This window comes from Delphinapterus leucas, chromosome 3 (assembly GCF_059928025.1).
Source record: "Delphinapterus leucas isolate spDelLeu-1000000601 "Yukka" chromosome 3, BTC_Dleu_Yukka2, whole genome shotgun sequence".
Lineage (NCBI taxonomy): Eukaryota > Metazoa > Chordata > Mammalia > Artiodactyla > Monodontidae > Delphinapterus > Delphinapterus leucas.
The window spans coordinates 106,111,926-106,134,146 of record NC_143131.1 but is presented as its reverse complement, the minus strand read 5'-3'; the positions used below and the strand labels follow the sequence as shown (position 1 = coordinate 106,134,146).

The following is a 22,221-nucleotide window of genomic DNA, read 5'->3' as shown; positions in this document are numbered from 1 at the left end:
AAGAAAACAAACTTTTGAATGGCATGTTATAATGACCTGGACAAAACTGATTATCAACTAGTAATGATTAGCACATGCAAAAGACTGAGAAATTAAATCCTCTGCTATATACTTCTGTCAGACATGAGAAAGTTTTAAATGTTCTTATTGCATTCATCTCCCACATATTCAATTTTATTTAAAACAAGACAACAGTTCTCTCCAGATTTTTGGGTTTATCAGTGCAAAGTAAAATAAAGCAATCTCAGTAGAAATGGTTTATTACAATGTTATCTTAGAAAGGCTTATTTCTCAAAATGTCCTAAAAGATGTCCAAATCATGAGAATGATCAACCTCAATGGCTTCCTCTGCATCCAACTTTGTTTCTCCGTGTCCTTCCTGTGATTCATCAAGAGAGGCCAGGGCCTCATTTGTGTCACTTGCAAAAGTCTCTCGTGATGTATCGTCATCTTCTAGAAAATTTAGGCTTTTAATAGCTTGTTTCATCTTTTTTCCCAACACTTGTGTTCTTCTCTTCCTAGCAGCTTTTTTATTTTCATATTCCTTTTGATTTTCAATGTAGAAAATGTCCTACAATAAAGGAACAACTTTAGTAAACAAGAACTACCATTTATTGAAAGCCTGTTATAAGGCAGACTCTTTATATTATCTCCATTTTCCACACACAAAAAATATTAGATTCATAATTGAACACAGAGTCCAAGATATTTAATAAATCCTCATTGCAAGTTGAGAGGATGAAGCTATGATTCAAACCCAGCCTAGTGTTAGGTCTAGGGTCCATGCTTATTATACCATATACATCAATCTATAAAGGTTTTCTAAATAGAAATATACAGTAGAAAAATCATATTGTTTAGGATTTAAATAAAATATATTTTATCACAACAAAGCAAAGTCTTTGGTATAATAATTTACTAACTCTGAAATGTCATCATAACCACATGTTATATGCTAAGAAACTGGCCAGGCCCGAACTGTGTGACTAAATATGATCATGTAACCTACACAACGCAAGAAAAATTCCAGCCCTTAAACACTGCTGTAATTAACATGTGAGACTGTAAATCTCTGCCAAAAACTTTTATCACAAGGCATAAAAATGATATAGTCAGCACTTGGATTCCAGGGTGCCAGAAAAAGGATTTTATAGTATGAAAATATGAGAATCTTCTAGTACAGGGTTTTTCAAGTATGGCACTACTAAAACCGCAAACCAAGGAATTCTTTGTGTAGCAGTCTGCTGTGTGCATTGCAGGATGTTCAGCAGCCTACCTGGCCTCTACCCACTAGCACACCCACCCCACCGCCAAACGGTGACAACCAAAAATACCCCTAGACATTGCCAAATATCCTCTGAGAGGCAAAACTGCCAGTGAATGAGAATGGTTCAAGTAGAAAATACATTTCCATTAAAACACTACATGGAAAAACAAAATAACTTCTGGGAACCTTGATACAGATAGATAAATATAATTTTAGAGGGTACAAAAAAAAAAAAAGGTCAGGGATCTAAAGAGAAGGCAAAAATGATGATGCTAATACAAAAAAGATTCAAAGATTTAAAAGAGAAGCTAGTAGGACACACTTTTGACATCCTATTATATTCTAGGAAGTGACTCTTAAAAGCTGTAGCCAAGGGCTTCCCTGGTGGCGCAGTGGTTGAGAGTCCGCCTGCCGATGCAGGGGACACGGGTTCGTGCCCTGGTCCGGGAAGATCCCACATGCCGCGGAGCGGCTGGGCCCGTGAGCCATGGCCGCTGAGCCTACGCATCCGGAGCCTGCGCATCCAGAGCCTGTGCTCCGCAACAGAAGAGGCCACAACAGTGAGAGGCCCGCGTACCGTAAAAAAAAGCTGTAGCCAAGTCAGTTCCTATTACATTCTTAAAGTGCATAAAGTGCAAATCCCTTCTTGTTTATAAAAAACAATATGGAGGATGGTGAGATAAAGGGGGCCCTCTGCTTCGCTAAATAGTAAAAGCAGCACACGGAATTAGCAGAGGAAGGAGTAAGGAACCCCGAAATGAATGCAATAAGGGAAAGCTTCAGAATATGAGAGCTTTGATGAAGAGAAGGAATGAAAGTATTTGCTAAAGAAATGAGGATGGGGGTGGAGAAGGAGGGTACATATGTGAGAAAAAAGCACAGGAAGGACAAAAAGGGTGAATTCAGAGGAAAATGAGGCCAGCTACCAATTCCTGAATGAGCACTTTTATGTGCCAGGCATTACGTTGAGAACTTTACACAGGTGTGAACTCTTTTCATTCACACAAGAACCTTATGAGGTGGGGATTATACTTGTTTTCAGATGAGGAAAGTGAGGCTCAAGATTAGAGCCAACAGGTAAAGGTATAAAGTCTAAACTCATAAATGATTTCTTCAAATCCATATTCTTAAACCTTAAACCTTTGCAAGAGTGTGATAATTCACAATTTTTTCAAGAGTCTACTTACCTTCAAGTGGAGCAATAGTAGAAGTATTTTCATTTTATATGGAAGCACATCCAAACATCTTGATAAAAACAATTCTAACTAGTACAATGCTTGGCAACACTAAATAAAACTATGAAGTTCCCCTTTCCCTCCAAATATGGCAATCCTTATTAAAAAGGAATGTTATTCTCATGGGTTACGAATTTAAACAGAACTGGGATGACCCAAAGAAATGTCTTTGTAGCATATTATTAATGTTGTTACAACAAATGCAGACAACAGATAATCTGAGAGCAACTTTTTTCTCCCATCCATCTCTTTGTATAATTAACTCTGCAAGTTAAGAACCTGAAGTGCATACTATTTTCGGAGGGAGTACGTTATAGATGGACTTAACTTTTTTTTTTTTTCTTTTAAACATAGTCAATTTTATTCTCCTTAAACCACAAAATAGAGTCTTTGGTTGTAAAAACACCACTAGCTACAGTCTTGCCAGGAGGTCCTGGCTGGGGAGCGGGCAGTAAGCTGGCAGCCAGAACTCCTGAGGGGGGGGACCTCTTTAAAATGCTGACAGCCAGGTGGCGGGGCCCCCACACCAAGTCGGGGGAAGCACCCCGACCCTCTAGGAGGGCACCGGGCCAGGCGCTGGCGCCGCAGCCGCACGGCGCAGCGGCTGCTGCACAGCACCACCTCCTCAGGGTCCGCGGCGCCGGCAGAGGGCCTGCCCAGAAGCACCACGGCCACCTCTCCATCCTCCTCCAGAAGACTGGGGCTCAGAGATGGCTCTGAGGACCTCAGCTCCTCAGCAAAATCTGGGGACAAGCGTCCCGGAGAGGTGCTGGTCTGGGGGCCGAGGTCTTCCCAGGGGGTCGGTGATGGGGTGGGCGTGGGCGAAGGGGCCTTGGCCAGGCACCCCGGGGGTCCCCGCTTCACAAATTAACTTCTAACTATTCTTACTTTTTCTTTCTTCACAAACTTTGTATTGTCTAAAACAAATTATAAGGCCATATACCGAAACAAAATCAAATGAGAAAAAGTTGAAAACAAGCCCACTCAGTTCAGTTTTGGCTTCCAAGTTCTACAGACTGTGATTGTTAGCAATATAGTGACTAAAAGAATAATTATAACACCATTATTTGGATGGCACATGAAATTACCTATAATAAAATGATATCTGCCTTAGGCTTTTCCCTCTAGTAACAAAGATAGTCAATCCACACACATACAGAAAATTTGGTAAAAAAAAAAACCAGAAAAATCTTAAAAGACAAAACATTTATAATCCCTTACAACAGACCAAATCATTGGTAACATTTTGGTGCTTTAACTGCCAGTCTATTGTCCCATGCCTCTTTTTCCCTATAAATTTGTACTTTGTCGTTTTAAAAAATTCAGTTATTATTGCATTTTCTAATTTTCTTAAAATTGCTTCACAAAAATAGAGGCTACAGGATAGTTGTTTTAAGAATGTCCCTATTAGTCAACATTCCCCTATTATTAGATACTACAAACGTTTCTGTTTATTATAATGCCATGTTTCTGGTTGTTCAAGATAAAAATCTACTAACATTAAATCTCCTTCTCCACAATGAGTTAGAAGAAATGAATTTCAAAGATAGGTGATTCAGGTCTTCCCTGGTGGCGCCGTGGTTGAGGGTCTGCCTGCTGATGCAGGGGACACGGGTTCGTGCCCAGTCCAGGAGGATCCTATGTGCCGCAGAGCGGCTGGGCCCGTGAGCCACGGCCGCTAAGCCTGCGCGTCCGGAGCCTGTGCTCCGCAACGGGAGAGGCCACAGCAGTGAGAGGCCCGCGTACCGCACAAAAAAAAAAAAAAAAAAAAGATAGGTGATTCAGTGAAAACAGCATGGGTTTGAAGTCAGAGTCCTTCCTGTGTGATCTCAGACCTATCCTTTTTATTGCTCTGCATTTGCATATCAGGGTAATACCCAATGATAGACAGTGCCAGGCTGATGGTGAATAAATGTTATTTTCTTCTCTCCCGCTTCTGGAAATTGTCCAAGTTTAGTTGACAAACAGCTTTTCTAGACATCATTTTATTTAACTCCTTTATAGCAATATTAAATAGGCAGGGCACATATTAAAGTCCTCACTTTATAGATGAGAAAATCAAGGCTGAGGGGGAGTAAGCAATCTGCTCATAGTCATATAATCACTAAATGGCAAAATTAAGATTAAAACTTAGATTTTGAATCTTAGAGAATTCTTTTCATCACATCATGCAATATCTTTGAAAAGACTCACACTTTGCTATCTAACAAAGACCCAAGAAGAATGTTCCTTCTAAGGACACACTCTGATCAGGGGTTATATTGGGGGAGGAGGGAGAACATCATTAAGGTATAAGTTCTGTTCTACCACTCAAAAGTTGTGTTCCCAAGGAAATGCACATTGTTATAAATTTATTATCAAAATAATTGTTCCAATGAGGAAAAAAAGTAGTTACAGAGTAGAGATTTCAAACGTGCAACAACAGTAACATTTCCTGTAGGAATTTCAGTAACAGATTTTGAAAAAAATGACTAAAAGTGAATAGCCAGAAAAAAGAAAAAAAACATTGAGCAGATGCAAAATATGCTCACATGTAGCATCAGCTCAAGAGAAGAGGTTTTTATTTCTGCCATCATCAGCATTACATTAGTACGGCCAAAGCACATTCCTATGACCTTTATCACCCACTGTTATAATAAAGAGAATACAAAATTTCTCAAATATTGTAGCTGTGTTGCACATGTGTACCATCTCCTTCCTATGCAAGAAGACAGTTCTCAATTTTGATCGCATGTGCTAAATGCGAGTCATGTTCCTTAATTAATAAATTAAAAGGTAACTGAATTCTGAGGTGTGAAAAACCCACAGTGTATAAGATTTCCCATATGACATTCTGGTAATACAAAAATGATACTAAAATGCCTGGCTTCCAGTTTGTGAGGAATGAACAAAACAAATGTGTGAGCAGACAACAGAATGTGGTATATTCTATAAGAGAGCCATAATGGACTCATCAAAAGGTCTAAATCATGGAGAAAAATGTAGGATTAAACAAATCAAAAGAGATATAACAAATGGGATGTGGAAATCTAGATAGGATCCTGATTTGGGGAGGAAAAAAGCTAGAAAATACATTCTTGGGACAATTCAGGAAATTGGAATAAGGGCTAGATAGATACTGGGATGATGCTATGAAACTGTTCTTATTTTTCTTAGGTGTGGCTGTGTAGGATATTGGGAGATGCTTGTTGAAGTAATTAGGGCTGAATGTCATGATGTTTGCTCCTTATTTCCCAATGGTACAGAAAAAAAATTGTATAGGTAAAGTAAGAATGTCAAAATGTTAACCACCCCTGAACCTAGGTGAAGGATATATGGGTATTCATCCTGTTGTTTTTTCATCTATTCCACGTTTGAAATTTTTCATTAATAAAAAGTTGTAGGGGTAGAAAAAAATAATTACATGCTAAGAGGCCAGGAAAAATTGCCATAAAAGAAATCTTGACCTTAGCTCTGAAAGGGAAGAAAATGAGGAGGCAGAGCTTTACCAAAGGCACAAGGTTTACTTGAAAAGAGACAATGAAAAATTGGTCAGTACAAGGCAGAGCAGGTAATAGAGATCAGTAGAAAATGAAGCTAGAGGCTGAGTGGGAGTTAAATTATGATGGATCTCAAAAGTCAAGGACATTATTGTTTCTACCTTAATTTGTTCCTCACTGATACTAGGAGTGTTCTTCAGGAGATTCAGGAAAACTCCACCTGGTGTTCTTCTTCGACTACCATTCTACAAAAAGGAACAGAAAAATGATCCTGTGAAGACTCTTCCAGTGAATGGTCAAAGCAATTTTTAGAGACATTCCTAAGGAGATATTAAGGTCTACAGTACCACTCCAGTTTAACTGCAGTGTCCTTCTCTCCTCTCCAGACTTCCATTTGCTCTATTTCTTTTCCCATGGCATGTATCACTTCTTGGCATACTTGAAGATACTACATTTATTCTTTACAGACTGTTTCCCTCCCACCCCCTACTACAACATAAGCTTCCTGTGTCTAGAACAGTGCCTGGCACACAGCAATAAAGAACTGTACAAGGAAAGAATGCATGCACCAAAAGAAAGTGAATTTGGACTTGCATCTCCCCAACATTCAGTAGATTTCCATTAGCTCACTGGTTTTATTACTACTGTATTATTACTACAGTGTTAAAATTTTGATATAGGGAATTCCCTGGCAGTCCAGTGGTTAGGACTTGGTGGTTTCACTGCAGGGGGCCTGGATTTGATCCCTGGTTGGCGAACTAGTATTCCACAAACTGTGTGGCACAGCAAGAAATTTAAAAAAAAATTTTTTTAAAGTAAAATATTGATATAATCTATAACTTCGTGCTCAACTGAATGAAAATCTAGGTACCTTAAACAGTGACACAAACAGGGATGCCAGTACATTCATGATTATTATAATTTGTTTTGTTGTTAACTTCTGGAACCTATGTTCACAGGCTGTTTCCTCACCCAGTGCTATCACTTCTAACGGGTTTCTTTTCTCTCCATTTCCACAGCATAATATTTAGTCTCTTGTGATGTTATTATTCAAATTCATGAGGAACAAATAAGAAGGAAGCCATTCAATCTTCATCCTCACCCTGTGCTGAAAGCTCAATTAAATGAGATCTGCAAAACCATTCATTCTATGGGATAAACTGCTACTGCTTGTGATCTGGCCCCAACCAGAGAAGTGCTCTTTATGCCATTCTGGAGCAACGAAGTATTTTTTAACTGTTTTTTCATTTTTGCTTCCTCAACCCCAGAAGTCTCTTTAGACATTTTGTTTCCTATTCACTCCTACCACCCATGAGATTTTAATACTCACAGATATACTTTATATTTATCTGTGCTTTTTACATAACAAGATTTTTGGGTGTTTTACCCCCAAGAACCAGTTTCCAAGAATGCATGAATTGGGCTTCACTGGTGGCGCAGTGGTTGAGAATCTGCCTGCCAATGCAGGGGACATGGGTTCGAGCCCTGGTCTGGGAAGATCCCCCATGCCGCGGAGCAACTAGGCCCGTGAGCCACAATTACTGAGCCTGCGCGTCTGGAGCCTGTGCTCTGCAACAAGAGAGGCCGCGACAGTGAGAGGCCCGCGCACTGCAAAGAAGAGGGGCCCCCACTTGCTGCAACTAGAGAAAGCCCTCACACAGAAACGAAGACCCAACACAGCCATAAATTAAAAAAAAAAAAAAAATGCATGATTTAAATGAGCCAAAAGTAACATTTCTTTCTCTCTCTTTTTTTTTTAATGAATTTATTTATTTATTTATGGCTGCATTGGGTCTTCGTTGCTGTGTGCGGGCTTTCTGTAGTTGTGGCGAGCGGGGGCTACTCTTTGTGGTGGTGCACAGGCTTCTCATTGTGGTGGTGCGCAGGCTTCTCATTGTGGTGGCTTCTCTTGTTGCAGAGCACGGGCTCTAGGGCACGTGGACTTTAGTAGTTGTGGCGCATGGGCTTAGTTGCTCTGCAGCATGTGGGATCTTCCCGGACCAGGGCTCGAACCCGTGTCCCCTGCATTACCAGGCAGATTCTTAACCACTGAGCCACCAGGGAAGCCCCAAAAGTAACATTTCTGCTCACCACCACTAACTAAATTCTGGGCACTGTGGTAAGTACTTTATATGCATTATCTCATTTAATCCTTATAATAGAGGATTAATCCCATTTTATAGCTGAGGCTGAGGTCTGAGAAGTATCGATAATTTAGCCAAATGTCACATCTAGTAAGCTGCACACCCAAAATTCAAAACCAGGTACCCCAAATTCCAAAACCCATATTCTCAAAATCTGAGCTTCCAGTTCCCCCCTCCAGACCTTTTTCTTAAAATTTCAGCCTTAATGAATCCTATAAGAGATCTGTTGTTGACTGCACACTAACAGGCTACAATTTAGGTATATTTTTTATAAGTAAAGTATTAATTGCAAAAACTGACCATACTGAATTTTTAAATTTTTTTTTATACATTTATTTGTTTTTTATTTGTTTTTTATTTATTTTTATTTTTGGCTGTGTTGGGTCTTTGCTGCTGTGTGCGGGCTTTCTCTAGTTGCAGCGAGCGGGGGCTACTCTCTGCTGTGGTGCGCAGGCTTCTCATTGTGGTGGCTTCTCTTGCTGCGGAGCACAGGCTCTAGGCACGCAGGCTTCAGTAGTTGTGGCGCACAGCCTTAGTTGCTCTGCAGCATGTGAGATCTTCCCCGACCAGGGCTCGAACCCTTGCCCCCTGCATTGGCAGGTGGATTCTTAACCACTGCGCCACCAGGGAAGCCCTGAATTTTTAAATTATTAATGAAGGTTTTTTAAAGTCTGAAACACACTGTAATAATTTATAAATAAGAGAACCAACAATCAGAGACAAGGGCATTTTATTAAAAAATCACATGAAATAATACAAAAGCAGAAAGAATGAAGCAGTTAGTCTTACCATTATAAAAAGGCCACCATTTTGTTCAACTTCAGCAGTTTCCATCAGAAGTTCAATTGCCTTTTTGTTCCCAATTATCCTCACTACTCGGGCTATCAAATCTTTCTTTGGTTCCTGCAACCTGATGAGGAACAAATGAAGTAATATTAAACTTTTTATTTGTTGCAAAAAGTTGAGGAAACCTACCTTAGTCTCCAATTTAGTTCCTAGCTAGAATTAACTTCTTATTCTAATAACATTTGCTTTCCAAAATCCCCAATATTTAACCTTGGAATCACTGACATGGAAACATTCCTATCTTGGGTCACCCAAGGAGATCATAACCTCCAGGATCCACCTCAAGTCTCATAACTGGCATCTTCACTTTGCCTTATTGGATTATGGCATATTTCAAAAGAAACATGCACACATAGCAAGGGGAATGCAAGCCTAAAAGCAAAAGAAGATACAACCAGTCTACTCTCATCAAAACAAATAGCAAACATATACCATGCTTTCTAAAAGTTAGCTCTCCTAACTCTAGAGATGTCTAAAAGCTTTAAAATGGATTGGATTTTTCCCTCATGGGCTCCCTGCCTCAGAACAAGGAAATAGCTAATATTTACCAAAGGCTTATTATGGGATAAGCACAATCCTAAGAACTATACATGCATTATATCTCAGTTAATTCTCTCAACAACCTTATGAAGCAGATATTATTATTTTCATTTTACCACTGAGAGGTAAAAACACAGGGAGCCTAAGTAGGTAGCACTTCTGACATCAGAGCCCATACTCCATAGAGATGAAGGAGCATTAATATTACAGAAGTCTTACCAGTTCCCTAACCAGCCCTGGCTTCTTGTGTTTCTTCTCTGTTGTGGAAAGAGCAGTAGACTAGGAACAAAGGGGTTAGACTTTAGTTCCAGGTCTGACACTTATTAAATTTGTGACTTTGAGCAAGCCACACAACTACTGGGCCTCAGTTTCCTATTTGTAAAGTAAAGGCTTTGGTTTACAAAATCTCTAAGTTCCTTTCCAGAACTCAAATTCCAAACTCCCTCAGTATTTAAAAAAAATCCAGTATGAGTATTGACAGGCTTGCCTGGAAAGTAAACACTTGTTTTCCTACTAGCTATATTACTCTTGAACCTTACCTGTTTTCAGATTTGTGACACTGTTCACTAGTGATTTAGAGCTAATAAAAAAGTAAACAAAATTTCAACTTTTTATTTATTTATTGACCTCCCTGGGCGGCTTGCAGGATCTTAGTTCGCCGACCAGGGATCAAACCCGGGCCTATGGCAATGAAAGTGCCAAGTCCTAACCACTGTACTGCCAGGGAATTCCCAAAATTTTAACTTTTAGTATTTCTTGTTAAAAATACATGAAATGGGCTTCCCTGGTGGCACAGTGGTTGAGAGTCCGTCTACCGATGCAGGGGACACGGGTTTGTGCCCCGGTCCAGGAAAATCCCATGTGCCGCGGAGCAGCTGGGCCCGTGAGCCATGGCCGCTGAGCCTGCGCGTCCGGAGCCTGTGCTCTGCAGCGGGAGAGGCCACAGCAGTGAGAGGCCCGTGTACCGCCAAAAATAAATAAATAAATAAAAAATACATGAAATGTAAATTTACTGTACATCAAGCAACTCTACTCCTATTTATTCAAAAGAAATGAAAATCTGTGTCCAAAGATGTGTACGTGAAAGTTCATAACAGCATTATTCATAATTTCCCAAAAGGGTAACAGCCGATATGGATGTGTGCGTGCATATGCGTGTGCGTGTAAATAAACAAACTGTTGATTCCTGCTACAACATGGACGAATCTGAAAAACACTGCAGTAAGTGAAAATAGCCAGGCACAAGAGACCCCATACTGTGATTCCATTAACATGAAATTTCCAAAAATGCAAATTGATAGCAACAGAAAGTAGATTAGCAGTTACGTGGGAATAGGAACAGGAACTAACTTTAAATGGGCACATGGTATGAGGGATCTTATAGGGTGATGGCAATGTTTTAAAAGTGCTTTATGGTAATCGTACAACTGATAAACTTACTAAAAAAATCAACACTTGAAATGGATGAATTTTACCACATGTATACCATGCCTCAATAAAATTGTAAAAAAAAAAAAATCATGAATGCTTGAAAGCACTCCAAAAAACCTACATGATTTAAAAGGATATGTTTTTACCTAAAGAGTTCTATAGCACTAAATGGAAAGAGTTGCTCAAAAGTTCACAAAAATCTGCAAAATTATTCTATCAGGTCTGCCCAAATTTAAGAACACCCAGCTATATTCATATAACCACATAAGCCTAGAGTTCATGCCTTGAATTTAAAAATTTCAAAAAGGAACACCATTGTCAGTGTATTTGGAATCTGTGTTATTTCTCATAAATGGAAGACAATTGGTCAAGTGCTCACTTGTAGACAAATTTAAATACTCACCTAAAAGAAATTTCATCAGCCACTTTCTCTTGAGAATCGTCCTCTGTGATCTCGTATCGGCCTTTATAGTTCATTTCTAGTCTGTCTCCTAGTCTGTCTTTGACAGGTCGTTTCCTTTTGAGATGGCCTTGCCCATTTTCCTCCTCCTTTGATCCCGTTTTTTTGCCACCATGCATATATTCATCTAGCTCTTTGTCTAATTCTTTTGTATGCTCTTGGGATTCCCTCTTAAGTTTCTTAGCAAGCAAATAATTGTACGTCTCGGATTCTCTGCTTCTGTCAATAGTGCCCTCCATTCCCAAGATACCAAGTTCAGTGGCCACTGCATCTTGATTCTGTTCCTGCAGCACAGCACCCCATATGTTGTTAACCTTCTTCCCTCCAGCAATAGGCGGTTTCTGGCTGCTCTGGCCAAACTGAAAAGGCTCTGGTTTGGGAGGAGTGTTAAAACATTTTTGTCGTTTGCGCTTCCAGAGAGAGCTATCATCATCTGAATCCGAAAAACTCTCCTCACTTGAATCCACACTTTTAACAGTCCGATAATGTGATACTGGAGCACACACTGTTGCAGTACTCTGGAAGGGCCTCACTGCACAGTCCCCACCTAGTGCTTTCTGCAAGTGAAAGAAAATACAATCAATTCCATAAAACACATTAACTCCACACATCATGTGCTTTTTTTTTTTGCTGTACGTGGGCCTCTCACTGTTGTGGCCTCTCTCGTTGCGGAGCACAGGCTCCGGACGCGCAGGCTCAGCAGCCATGGCTGACGGGCCTAGCCGCTCCGCGGCACGTGGGATCTTCCCGAACCGGGGCACGAACCCGTGTCCCCTGCATCGACAGGCGGACTCTCAACCACTGCGCCACCAGGGAAGCCCCACCATGTGCTTTTTAAAAAATTATTTAGGGATTCAGCTGGACCATTTTGAAGGAGAAATGATCTTCAAAGATCTCTGAAACCAACTGAGGCCCTGCATTTCTAAAGGTCTACATGGAATTTCCTTTTTTTTTGCCTGCGCCTTGCGTCTTACAGGATCCCTGTTCCCTGACCAGGGATCAAACCCGGGCGGGCAGTGAAAGCGCCAAATTCTAACCACTAGACCACCAGGGAACTCCCTGGAATTTCCATTTTAAAAGCCACAAATTCATATTTCTATATAGCTAATACAGCACTTAGTTCTAAGACCCCTTTTAAAAAATTTCCAAAGCTTTTAATTCTCACCTTTAGAAGATTTTCAATCTTTTAAGTTATTGTCAGAATGTTTGAAAATGACATACACGATGTTACTAGCAGTTAAAACAGAACTTGTCTTCTTCCTTTCCAAAGATGCCTGCCATGCATTTGATTACATCAACTGCCTTTATATGGTTTTGTGACTATGTTCCTTTTAGACTAGACAGTAAACTCCTATGTGTAAGAATCTCCGACAAATTACTTTTAAAACTGCAGAGTCCATGGCATTAAGTTTACCAAGTCATGGGTCAATCTATGTAAAACAAACTGAAAGAGACTGAAAAACAAAATATTTTGGTACCGATTTCCTAAGAAATTTCTATGCAAAAGGAATCACCTTTGCTTTTTCAACTAAACATTAAACAAAGTATTTGTTAAGTTCCTAATATGTGCTAGAAATGGGGGTGGGGTATTTTAAGTCTAGAAAGTAAGTCTTCCTATTTTGAAATAATAATGGCACTAACACTTGTCAGCCATTACTCAGGCTCCACTGAATCCTGACAGTCACCCTATTACTGTCGTACTATTATCATTCCTATTCTAAGATGGGGACACCAGGCTAAATGACCTGTCAGAGGTCACACAGTGGCGGCGCCAGGATTCGAACGCGCGTAGACTGGCACTAAAGCCTTCTCAAAAGAGCTTGCTACTCAGTAGGGCGGCCAAGACAAACGCCTACTTAGAAACCTGGGAAGCTAACACAAAACCCAGTGCCACATTATGGCATGACGAAGCTAGGTTCCAGGGGAATATGGAAGACCAGGCCTCTGAGCAAGTGATGAACTTCATCCCTGGTCCTCACTCCCTTTCTGCTCAGCGTGCACATGAGCGCCACAGGCTGTTTGCGGGCAGAGGTCCCCAGGTTCTACATTTTCGGCAAAAAAATGCCCTTCCGAGACAACCTAGCGGCGCCGAAGTGGGGAAGCCCGTAGGTTTAGAAAACGAGGAGCGGGGCACTGGAGGCGGGGAAGAGGCAGCCGCAAGCCCGACTCCGGGAGACAGCCCGCCTCGCGGAATCCGCTTCGCAGCGAGACGCCGGGCTAGGTTCGTACGGCCTCCTATCCCCGCAACCTCCCTCGCTCCGCGCGCCGGGCCGCGGGCCGCCCGCCCGCCCCTCACCCTCCCCGCCGCACCGGCTCGCGCGCCGGGCCCGGGGACGACCACCCCTCATCGCAGCCCGGGCTCCGCGCTCCGCGCTCCCGGCCCAGAGTCACCCGCCCCCCTCTCCGCACTCACCGGCACCTGCAGCGGCCTGTCGCTGGGTGCTACCGTCATGTCGGAATCCGAGTCAGAAAGCTGCCCATCTTCCATGTCGCCTGCCTCCTGCGCCATCTTCCCGCGGCGCGGTGCAGCGGGCCGAGAGGGCACTTCCGGCGGGGCGGCGGGCTGGTCCGGCTGGCTCTGACTGGTCGGGCGCCCCCGCGAGGGGGCTGCTCCCGCCCCGGCGGCCGGTGGACCCAGACGCCTGGGTCGAGGCTCGCAGATGTTGCGTCACCATTGCAACCCGCTCGCTTAACGCTATTCTGGGAGAGTGAGTCCTCTGCTCCTGCAGCAATCTGGCGCGTTCCCTACCGACCTGTTTCCGGCAAACCTAAAGATGCGCATGGATGGCAGCCATGAGGGATTTCTCCCTCGGCCTCACAACCCTCGCCTGGATGGTGTGGGCAGGCCTTCGTGCTTCCATTCTTGCTCCTCTGCGATCCACCGTGCATGTAGCTTCCCGGGGAACCTTCCAGACGGGACGTGAGGTCACCGCCTTGCTCAGACTTTCCAGGGCTTTCCTCCGCACGATAAGGCTTGAGTTCTCAGCACTGCCAGCAGGGCTGCGGGTGTGTGCCTGTCTGGTGTCCCCCTCCGGCTCTCCAGCCACGCTGGCGCTGCTCACGTTGTTCCTCTGGCACCCTTTGTCCTTTCCCGGCCCAAGGGCTTTGCAGCTGCTGTTCCCTCTGCCTGGCTGACTCTCCAACACCCGACACCCCGTTGTTGCACAGGTTATGCTGTCTCATGATTCAGGATTCTGATTAAATGCCACCTTCTCAGAGAGGTCTTCTTCAACCACCCTCACTAAAACAGGGTCTCTCCTGTCACTCTCAAACCCTTTTTTTTCCCTCATGGCATCAATAGTCATATGTGTATTTTAAAAATTTTTTGTCTGAGCTCCCCACTAAAATGTCAGTTTTATTCGCTGTTGTTTCTACCTGCGAATATACATGACTTCTTGTATGTAAAGATGGTCAAGAAATATTTGATTTTTTTTTTTTTTTTTTTTTGCGTAAAGGGGATCTTGTTATTTGTACCTTTTCCTATTCCGCTATCAACTTTAAAAAAGAAACAATATTGGGGTCCAGAGGCTGGGACTCCGCGCTTCCACTGCTGGAGGCTGGGTTCGATCCGTGGTCTGGAGATAAAAACCTGCAAGTGGCGAGGCGCGGCCAAAAAAAACAGTATAGAAGTTTATCTGGACACCTTTCTATACCAGAATATAAAGATCTAGCTCCTTCTTTTTAATGACTCCCTAGTTTTCCATTGCATGAAGGTAGCCTCATTTTTTAGTCTCTGATGGTGTGTTTTGCAATTAACGTGTCTTTTTACAAACTTGTTTTATTATTTCCTTAGGATATGTCTCTAGGCTGTATGGAAAAAAATGAATTTAGATTTTTGAAATGTGAATTTAATACCTATAAAGGAATTTAGAAGTCACCTGGTCCAATTTATTTTGACAACTGAAGAGAGTTTACACAGCTAAGCTACTGAAGACCTGCGTCTTGATTCCAGGTCTCCTAATTCTTAGACAACTTTATTATTTTACCTTTTCTGCATAGAATTACAATCCCCCTACAACTGATTTTTGTGCGTGGTGTGAGGTAGGAGTACATTTTCATGTTATTATTAACATTTTACTATGTGGTATGGGAGGCAGCTAAATACCGTAGAATGCATACAATAGCCAGCCCCTCACACTAGAGACTTTCTCCAGTGTTTTCCACCAGAAGAGTTTTAGTTCTTACCTTTAGGCCTATGGTCCATTTTGACTTAATTCTTATTATCTAGCGGGAAGTAAAAGTCAAGGTTCCTTTTTTTGTGTGTGTGCCTGAATATCCAAATAATATAGCACTATTTGTTGAAAAGACTATTCTTTCTCCCTTGAATTTCTTTGACACCTTCATTGAAAATCGACTATATATATGAAGGTTTATTTTTGAGTACCCTATTCTGTTCCATTGATCTTTATGTCTATCTTTACACCAATGTGACACTTTCTTGATTACTGTAGCTTTATAACAATTGTAAAATTGTTATAATAATTGTTAAAATTAGGTAATGTAAATTTGTTCTTTTTTTCCCCAGAACTGTTTTGGCTATTCTAGATCCTTTGCCCTTCCATTTAAACTTTAGACTCTGCTTGCCAATTCTGGTATCTTGGTTGGGATTGCATTGAATCTACAGTTTAATTTGGACATTGGGGAGACTATCTTAGCCTGATGCCATTGAATGCAGGAATATACTGCTATTCAATAACTCTTCTTCTTCTAAATTCTGGGCTCCTAAACCACTAGATAGGTAGTATATACCCTGGGAGAGAATGCAGTGATTAGAGGATGTGAATGGTTGGTCCTTTCTGAGAATAATTTTCCCCATCAAGTAATAAGCCAGCATTTTAGTTGCAACATCATTTTTTGGTTAGCTTGATTAATATGAGCCTGCCCAGAGCAATAGTTAGTGTCATTCACTCATGCTCTGTTAAATCAGATTCTGAGTTTACAATAATGAAATTTTATGTGATTTCTCCACTTTACTGCTGCCTTGGGGCAAGCATGCATTATCAGATCAAATCCCTCCGCCTTCTGGCCAGCTATTGTTGAAGAACAAAGACAGCTAGTATTCATGAAGACTTCCCAAGCACAGGTCATTTGTACTTATGCTGTGACTCCAAAGTCTTTGTCATAACCACCCTATGATGCCTTTGATAAGTCATTTGAAAAGCAGAATTGGCCATTTGCTAACTTCTCCACTTTTCATAGAGAATTGGATCAAGGTGTCCTGAGTTTAGTCAGTACATTTAAATTTCTATAGGGCTTTGCAGTTTTTACATATACTTTCATGTACGATCCATTTAATTCTTTTTCAAGTGGGAAATATGCTTTCATATGATTCATTTAATTCTATCTCTTCGTGCTTTGCCCCATCAAAATTCATCGTTGGTGATTTTTCCTGACCTCTTATTGGCAGGCTAAGTGAGTTTTGAAAAAAGAAGGTAGAAGAGAGATGCAATCCCTATTTTCCATATAGGCAGTTGCTGGTGTCTATCATCCCATAACTGGTTTAGAGAGACAGCCATGAACCTCTCTTCTTAGTGAAGAGAAGGAAGTTAACATTCCTTGAGAGCATTATTTGTTGCTTCTAAAATTTAGTGCATCTGTAAATGCCTTTTCATTTTTTGAATCAAATGGAGGGGAAGAGAATGGAAGGATGTGGTGTTAGGATACGTGTACAAAGAATCTTACTGGCAGCCCAGAAAGTGAGGAAAATTAAATTCTCCATTAAAATGTTTCGGAATTAAAATGAAGGAAATTAGCTCTTCAGTCCTAGGGGTGGATGGAAAACAGTAGCTGGGTTGTTGATAGAGGTTACCAATGCTGGACAGGGTATCCTTGCTTTCTACCGCAGAGGTGTGTTTATAGTTTCATTTTTTCGTTGATGTAAATGTATGTGAGCCTGGTAGGATGCTGGGAATTGGGGAGCCATGCAAGGATGAGTCAGAGATGGTCCTTGCCTTAATGGGGAAAAATATAACATTTTCAAGTGGAAGCATCATTCAGGTATCTCCAGCACTTAACTACAGTTTCTGATAGGTGCTTGATACATGCCGATTTCAACATGGTTTGTTGAAATCATTTGTGTCATAAGGATGGAACAGATAAAGCTCAAGCATGAATGCAGAGATGGAAGGAAAGGTTTTACAGGTAGAGAACAGCAAGGGCAAAGACACTGAGAGGAAAACACAAGCTTTGTATAGAAACATACAATGACTGTCTGGTTGCAGTGTGGAAGGCCACAAGGCAAGTCCACTTGGAATCACTGAGACACCTTATTAATTCAATTGATTTGAGAGTGTGTGTATATTTTTAACTCATGCCTAAATCATGCTGACTGAGATGGTGCTATTTCCCTTATATAGAGTAAGCCCAGTTATTGTGGAATTAGATGGAAGATGGGATGGTGGAGGGGTGGGGTTGGGGTGGAAAGAATATTGCAGGAAGAGGTGGGATGAATTGGGAGATTGGGATTGACATATATACACTAATATGTATAAAATGGATAGCTAATAAGAACCTGCTGTTAAAAAAAAAAAAGTAACCCCCCCCCCAAAAATAATTGCAGGAAGATAGAAGAAATGGAGAATAAAGGAAATTGATCAAAACTGTCTTTGTTCTTCAAAAGCAAGAATATGCCCAGGCAGGATATTTAAAGGGAAATGCCACAATTTAATATTTTTCATTCTTTAGAAAACTCTAATTTATAATTTAACAAAGTGGCAAAAACAAAAAATCCTCTCTCCTCCACCAAAAACCCTCCTCCTTTGGCTACTCCAGGAAACAGCAGTCACCATCACTTTGGGAACTGGTTAGAAATACTGACTCTCAACTTACCTCAACATAATAAAGGCCATATATGACAAACCCACAGCCAACATCGTTCTCAATGGTGAAAAACTGAAACCATTTCCACTAAGATCAGGAACAAGAAAAAGTTGCCCACTCTCACCACTATTATTCAACATACTTCTGGAAGTTTTAGCCACAGCAATCAGAGAAGAAAAAGAAATGAATCCAAATCAGAAGAGAAGAAGTAAAGCTGTCACTGTTTGCAGATGACATGATACTATACATAGAGAATCCTAAAGATGCTACCAGAAAACTACTAGAGCTAATCAATGAATTTGGTAAAGTAGCAGGATACAAAATTAATGCACAGAAACCTCTTGCATTCCTATACACTAATGATGAAAAATCTGAAAGAGAAATTAAGGAAACTCTCCCATTTACCATTGCAACAAAAAGAATAAAATACCTGGGAATAAACCTACCAAAGGAGACAAAAGACATGTATGCAGAAAACTATAAGACACTGACGGAAGAAATTAAAGATGATACAAACAGATGTTCTTGGATTGGAAGAATCAACATTGTGAAAATGACTAAAGTACCCAAAGCAATCTACAGATTCAATGCAATCCCTATCAAACTACCAATGGCATTTTTCACAGAGCTAGAACAAAAAAATTTCACAATTTGTTTGGAAACACAAAAGACCCCAAATAGCCAAAGCAATTTTTTTTGTTTTTTTGCGGTACGCGGGCCTCTCACTGTTGTAGCCTCTCCCGTTGCGGAGCACAGGCTCCGGACGCGTGCAGGCTCAGCGGCCATGGCTCACAGGCCTAGCCGCTCCGCGGCATGTGGGATCCTCCTGGACCAGGGCACAAACCCATGTCCCCTGCATCAGCAGGCAGACTCTCAACCACTGCGCCACCAGGGAAGCCCAGCTAAAGCAATCTTGAGGAAGAAAAATGGAGCTGCAGGAATCAGGCTCCCAGACTTCAGACTATACTACAAAGCTACAGTAATCGAGACAGTATGGTACTGGTACGCAAACAGAAATATAGATCAGTGGAACAGGATAGAAAGCCCAGAGATAAACCCACACACATATGGTCACCTTATTTTTTATAAAGGAGGCAAGAATATACAGTGGAGAAAAGACATCCTCTTCAATAAGTGGTGCTAGGAAAACTGGACAGCTACGTGTAAAAGAATGAAATTAGGGGCTACCCTGGTGGTGCAGTGGTTGAGAATCTGCCTGCCAATGCAGGGGACACGGGTTTGAGCCCTGGTCTGGGAAGATCCCACATGCCACGGAGCAACTAGGCCCATGAGCCACAACTATTGAGCCTGCACGTCTGGAGCCTGTGCTCCGCAACAAGAGAGGCCGCGATAGTGAGAGGCCTGCGCACCGTGATGAAGAGTGGCCCCCACTTGCTGCAACTAGAGAAAGACCTTGCACAGAAACGAAGACCCAACACAGCCAAAAATAAATAAATAAATAATAAAAATAAAAGGAATTCCCTTAAAAAAAAAAAGAATGAAATTAGAACACTTCCTAACACCATACACAAAAATAAACTCCAAGTGGATTAAAGACCTAAATGTAAGGCCAGACACTATAAAACTCTTAGAGGAAAACATAGGCAGAACACTCTGACATAAATCACAGCAGGGGGCTTCCCTGGTGGCGCAGTGGTTGAGAGCACTGCGGTGGTTGAGATTCACAGCAGAATCCTTCCTGACCCACCTCCTAGAGAAATTGAAATAAAAATAAACAAATGGGACCTAATGAAACTTAAAAGCTTTTTTTTTTTTTTGAGCAAATAATTTTTATCATTTTTTTCTTTTACAAATACACCGAAGAGTCATGCAATGCTGCCAGCATTGGATGCAATCCTGGGCCACAAGTCTGCACATTCCTTTGCAACTGGTCCTGTGATGGCAGAACCTTTCATCTCGCCTTTATTGTTTACTATGACCCCTGCGTTATCTTCAAAATAAAGAAACACACCATCTATTCTCTGGTATGACTTTCGTTGTCGAATTACCACTGCTGGATGTACCTTCTTTCTGAGCTCTGGTTTGCCTTTCTTGACTGCGGCCATCACCATGTCACCCACACCAACAGCAGGAAGTCTATTCAGTCGTCCCTTGATCCCCTTCACAGAGATGATATACAGATTTTTGGCACCTGTGTTGTCAGCACAGTTGATCATGGCTCCAACCGGAAGACCCAAGGAAATCCGGAATTTTGCACCAGAGGACCCATCACGTTCTCGCTTCGACATCTTGAACGCTGGAAAGGGACAAAAAGGAAGTAGATATAAAGGACACTGAGATCTCAACTCCAACGCCCCGCCCAATCTGGTCACGTCGAAACTTAAAAGCTTTTGCACAGCAAAGGAAATCATGAACAAGACGAAAAGACAACCCTCAGAATGGGAGAAAATATTTGCAAATGAAGCAACTGACAAAGGATTAACCTCCAAAATTTATAAGCAGCTCATGCAGCTCAGTATCAAAAAAATAAACAACCCAATCCAAACATGGACAGAAGACCTAGATAAACATTTCTCTAAAGAAGATATACAGATTGCCAACAAACACATGAAAGAATGCTCAACATCACTAATCATTAGAGCAATGCAAGTCAAAACTACAATGAGTTATCACCTCACACCAGTCAGAATGGCCATCATCAAAAATTTACAAACAATAAATGCTGGAGAGGGTATAGAAAAAAGGGAACCCTCTTGCACTGTTGGTGCGAATGTAAATTGATACAGCTACTATGGAGAACAGTATGGAGGTTCCTTAAAAAACTACAAATAGAACTATCGTACGACTCAGCAATCCCACTACTGGGCAGATACCCTGAGAAAACCATAATTCAAAAAGAGTCATGTACCAAAATGTTCATTGCAGCTCTGTTCACAATAGCCAGGACATGGAAACAACCTAAATGTCCATGGACAGGTGAATGGATAAAGAAGATGTGGGGCTTCCCTGGTGGCGCAGTGGTTGAGAGTCCGCCTGCCGATGCAGGGGGCACGGGTTCGTGCCTTGGTCCGGGAAGATCTCACATGCCGTGGAGCAGCTGGGCCCGTAAGCCATGGCCACTGAGCCTGCGCGTCTGGAGCCTGTGCTCCGCAACGGGAGAGGCCACAACAGTGGGAAGCCCGCATACCACAAAAAAAGAGAAGATGTGGCACATATATACGATGGAATATTACTCATCCATAAAAAGAAACGAAATCGAGTTATTTGTAGTGAGGCGGATGGACCTAGGGTCTGTCATACAGAGTGAAGTAAGTCAGAAAGAGAAAAACAAATACCGTATGCTAACACATATATATGGAATCTTAAAAAAAAAAAAGTTTTTGAAGAACCTAGGGGCAGGACAGGAATAAAGACACAGACTAGAGAATGGACTTGAGGACACGGGGAGGGGGAAGGGTATGCTGGGACGAAGTGAGAGAGTGGCATGGACATGTATACACTACCAAATGTAAAACAGATAGCTAGTGGGATGCAGCCGCATAGCACAGGGAGATCAGCTCGGTGCATGGGGATAGATGTATATGTATAGCTGATTCAGTTTGTTATAAAGCAGAAACTAACACACCATTGTAAAGCAATTATACTCCAATAAAGATAAAAAAAATACAGCAGAAAAAAAAAAGAAATACCGACTCTCAGACCCCAGTCTGGACCCACCAGATCAAAATGTTCATTTAACACGATGGCCAGGTGATTACTCGCACATTTCAGTCTGACAAGGCCTGCTCTAACCTACTGTATTGTAGAGCCAATATTTTGCTGAAAAAAAATTCTAGCTGCTGCCGCTGTTCCCAGTCTCTTTCACCAGATGGCAGTAGCCCGTTCACTTCCTCCCAGCCCCACTGTTTCAGGCCGGTGTTAAGCTCCGGGTTACAGCTCCGGGCCCTTGCGGAAGATCCAAATAGGGAGACGCCGAGGGAGGGGGCGGACCCTGTGGGCGGGACCGGACCTGCCCAATGGGTTCCTCCGGGTGGGGGGC

At 41.9% G+C, this 22,221-nt stretch overlaps 1 protein-coding gene and 1 pseudogene across 1 annotated transcript; both read right to left on the bottom strand.

Moving 5' to 3' along the window:
* Positions 1-26: 26 nt before the first annotated feature.
* Positions 27-14,418, bottom strand: PHAX (phosphorylated adaptor for RNA export). The gene is made up of 5 exons (XM_022588695.3): positions 13,816-14,418; positions 11,346-11,959; positions 8,915-9,035; positions 6,143-6,226; positions 27-571 (listed from the first exon to the last, which is right to left on the bottom strand). Exons 1-5 carry the CDS (start codon positions 13,909-13,911, stop codon positions 302-304), a joined length of 1,185 nt encoding a protein of 394 aa, XP_022444403.1. The 5' UTR covers positions 13,912-14,418; the 3' UTR covers positions 27-301.
* Positions 14,419-20,018: 5,600 nt separating this feature from the next.
* LOC111182554 (large ribosomal subunit protein uL14 pseudogene) lies at positions 20,019-20,485 on the bottom strand (annotated as a pseudogene).
* Positions 20,486-22,221: the final 1,736 nt, after the last annotated feature.